The sequence below is a fragment of the Sardina pilchardus genome, chromosome 10 (assembly GCF_963854185.1).
Source record: "Sardina pilchardus chromosome 10, fSarPil1.1, whole genome shotgun sequence".
Classification (NCBI taxonomy): domain Eukaryota; kingdom Metazoa; phylum Chordata; class Actinopteri; order Clupeiformes; family Clupeidae; genus Sardina; species Sardina pilchardus.
Genome location: NC_085003.1, coordinates 12156874 through 12160575, shown reverse-complemented (window position 1 = coordinate 12160575; position 3702 = coordinate 12156874). Strand labels below are relative to the sequence as shown.

The 3702-nt window shown below is 41.1% G+C and overlaps 1 protein-coding gene across 1 annotated transcript in view; it reads right to left on the bottom strand.

The window, feature by feature from the left end:
• Window positions 1-3411, bottom strand: part of rgma (repulsive guidance molecule BMP co-receptor a) — a 14510-nt gene extending 11099 nt beyond the window's left edge. The window contains exons 1-2 of the mRNA XM_062548263.1: window positions 2887-3411; window positions 262-377 (exon numbers count right to left, since the gene is read on the bottom strand). Of these exons, the coding sequence (XP_062404247.1) occupies window positions 262-377; window positions 2887-2915 (145 nt within the window). The 5' untranslated portion in view covers window positions 2916-3411. The remainder of the gene's footprint in view (window positions 1-261; window positions 378-2886) is intronic.
• Window positions 3412-3702: the final 291 nt, after the last annotated feature.

Genomic DNA, 3702 nt, shown 5'->3' with positions numbered 1-3702 from the left:
ACTTCAGAAACAGTGTCAATGGAAACGTAAAGATCATCTTTGTAGGCTAGACTGAAATCAAATTCCACCCATAAAGCTATACCACTACATTACTACTTTGCGCATGCCATCCCATTAGATATTATTTGTTGTAAAATGCATTTCATTTGTTAGCGTCTCTTTACCATCTTGCTCAATCTATCCAAGAGGGGAGCATTTGGGTAAACATCTGTTTCAGTAAAAGACTGTTGTGAGATAAGAAGTATAAGTTGACGGACTCACCTGCAGGAAAGAGATAAAGAAACACAGCGAGGATCTTGCCGACTTCTAGCGCCGAAGGTCCTGCTCCTTTCCCCATAACCATCCATCCAGCACGGGACAGCGCTCCTCTCCTCTCCCTAGTCAAGTCAGCACGGCGAGGGGGAAAGAAAGAGCGAGTTACTTCTGACGTATGACTCCTTTAAGATCGCTAGAAGACTAATTCGGGTTGAAATCATTCCGTTAATTGTCTACAAAGGACTTCTTCAAGCAAGCGCCAAACATCCGTTGAGATTCATACAACTCTCCGAGCCTTGGAATTCCTCAACAAACACTGAAGAAAAAAACATCGATCTCCTTACAGGGGTGTCAAGAAAGGGCAGCCTACTCCAGGAACTGCACCAATAAGAAGACTAAGAACCACCCCTCAACCCCCTTCAGCTTCAAATTACACCCCTGCCTTGCAAACTTGCAAAATTGTTCACCATAGCCCACACGAGGTCACGTTGAATCCCTACTGGATAGTGTTATCGGATAACTGTGTATTGGCTTGGTACAGTAAGCATTCACTCTCAAGTACAGGAAATAGGTGATGCATATGGCCTGCAACATGGCAAAATACAAAGGTGTTTAATTTTTTCAACAGTACAAAACGGGACACAGTTTTTTTCCTTTCTAAAAACTTACACATGGGAACTACAAAGGAACGTTTAATCGTAGATTTATGGATCACACAGATGTTTGGGGGTTTGACAAGGGGAAAGAAAGAATGGACTCTTGACTTGACAGACACTCGCTTTAAAGACGTTTGATGCGTAAACGTAGGCCTTTAAAGACACTGAATTGTCAGTCATGGTGTAGACATATTAATAGCATCTTTCACATGGTATATAGACTATGGTCTAGTAGCCTATCTATTTTATATAGCCTAATATGTATGAGGTTAGAACAAAACTTAAGACTTGTACAGGACTTGTCGATGTAGTAGCCATAATTAACTTGACGCGCCTATTTAAGGATGTCCTTAAAACACACCTTGGCTAATACAATTATTCCCAAAACAGGAGCGCACTTTCAATTTTATAGATTTTCAACATATTGTATTTACAGTTGTCGTCACTGCATGACTATTTAAAGCCCAAACCAGGCGAACACAGAAACGTCATTCTCCAAATGCAGTTGATGCCGTTATTTTAAGGCGAATATAACATTCCGAGAATATTCCACATTTACTGTAAAATAGGTCTAATAAGCGACAATTTTCGTTATAGGTTCATACTGCTCAAGCTATCTGTTCTATTGCGCCCAAAAATGGCGTTGCCTATATATGGGAGAAAGTGAACCAGACAGAGCTTTCACCGTCCCAGCCAATTAACAAGGAGCCGGTAAGGGATGAGTGCAACTTGATTGGTGAGCACTAATATTAACAACATTGAATGTCTAACTTTAATTATTAGTGAATGATGCTGTTGTATGGTACTACTGATGTGTGAAATTGAAGGGTGCATGACTTGTGGGCCAGCATGAACCACGGTACGCAATACAATCTGATAGCCTATCTAACTGAGGAGGATATAGGCTCTATTAGGTCGGAGGAAATGAATAGGCCTAACTCAAAAGTAGCCCATGTTGCCACGTCGAGGGACTTTCTAACTAAATCGATTTAGTTTTACTTATTAGGGCCTATAGCCAATGTGCCATAAACGGCAAACATCATCTTTGTAGTTATGAAAACATATTCCAATAAGTCCAAACAGAGGACAATTCAACCAATGATTATTAATTGTGAGCAGACATATTTTGTACTTCAACGCCTACGCCCAATAGATGGCGCTTGCACTACCACTGTTCCCGAAACCAGCAGAACACTTCCCTGTTCAATAATTGACTCTCACAGCTGAGACAGCGTGTAACTTTCATATTTATACCCTTTAAAAATGCAATCCAACACAATACAATAAAGACAACTTTATGGGCGGTATGCCCCCATATGATCAAAATGACTAGTGTGACAAAATATGTTCAGTATGGACTACAACATGTTCCATGAGAACGACAGTAGCCTGTATCTATAATATAACTCTTTGCCATATGACAGCATGACATTTTAGTCTAAAAAAAATACGTGGTTAAGCACCTTGGTTGATTCTCTGAATAAATCACGCACCTCCCAAACACTCCGTTTTCCGTACAAAAAATGAAAAAGTAAGCTAAGCCTGCATGCGTGGTACAGGTTAAGGTATTGGTTGTGGAAATTAAAATATAACATCTGCTTCTCTGCTGTGTTAAGTAAGTTCCTAGCCTAATGCGTGCTAGAAGAATGAGAGAAAAATAAGGAAAGAAAAACAGAAAGGAGATTACAGACACACAAAACCGAAAAATTTATAGACTAACAAGCCTGAACAACGTACAATTTCGACAGTTAACTCCAAGAAACTTTATCATAACATAACATCTAAAGTTACTTCAATTAATGTGCGATGCAGTTGAATCATTGTTCAGCTGCTGATTCACTATCCTAAATTGTTCATATTTGCTGTTGAACTCTCTCAAATCAGGAGGCTATTCGTTGATATGAAATCCTGCACACAAATCGAATGGTTATATATCAAACATATCAAACAACACCCGACACTGATGTCTACTAACCTTTGAGACGGCATGGATCCCCTCACCATCGACCGAGACGTAGTCTGGCCACGGGACCGAGGTGAAGCTTACGGCAAGAGGAAGCCCGTAGTCCTGTGTTCGCCCAAAAGAGTATCACCGGTAATCCAGATTTCAGTGTCAACCCCGTTGCTTAACTTGGCAGATAATATCGCTGCCTCCAATGCATTTTCTCCTGTACTGTTATTCCAGATAAGGCGCATTAATTGATAGAGATTTTTCACAAGATAAGTTGCCGGTAGTTGAGATGCACAGCCTTCGTCCAGTCTAATACTTCCCGATGTTGTGTGTTAAGGTATTTCACCTCTCCCGCCTTGTAGAATCAACTCTGTTACTTTCACGAATGAATTAGACTGATATAAGATAAATAAATGTAAAAACACAATGCGCCAACGCGATAAATTCTGGCAAAAGAAAGCTTTTCATAATTGTCCTTGTATTCCTCTGCGTTGCCTCAGTCGTGTTCAGGCACCGCCGTCACTCCACATGTGCAGCCGCTGATACCACTAGCTGTTTTCTTCTCCCCAGTGTTGTGAAATGGCTCGTTAGAAAGTGAGAGAGACACAATGATCAGCACTGCGGGACGCCTCTGCACTCCCACAAAGCCACACGTCGCATCATACAATCGACTCGATCATTCGCAGGGGGTGTCATCCTCAAGCGCACAACAGTACTTCAGATGGATCAGCAAGTTATGTTTGGTAATCAGGAATTATTTTGGCGATGGCCATTTGAATTAGAGGCTACCTTGATGCTCACTGTCTCGGTAGGCGATGGTGAAGTGTCTTTTCGTAAAGG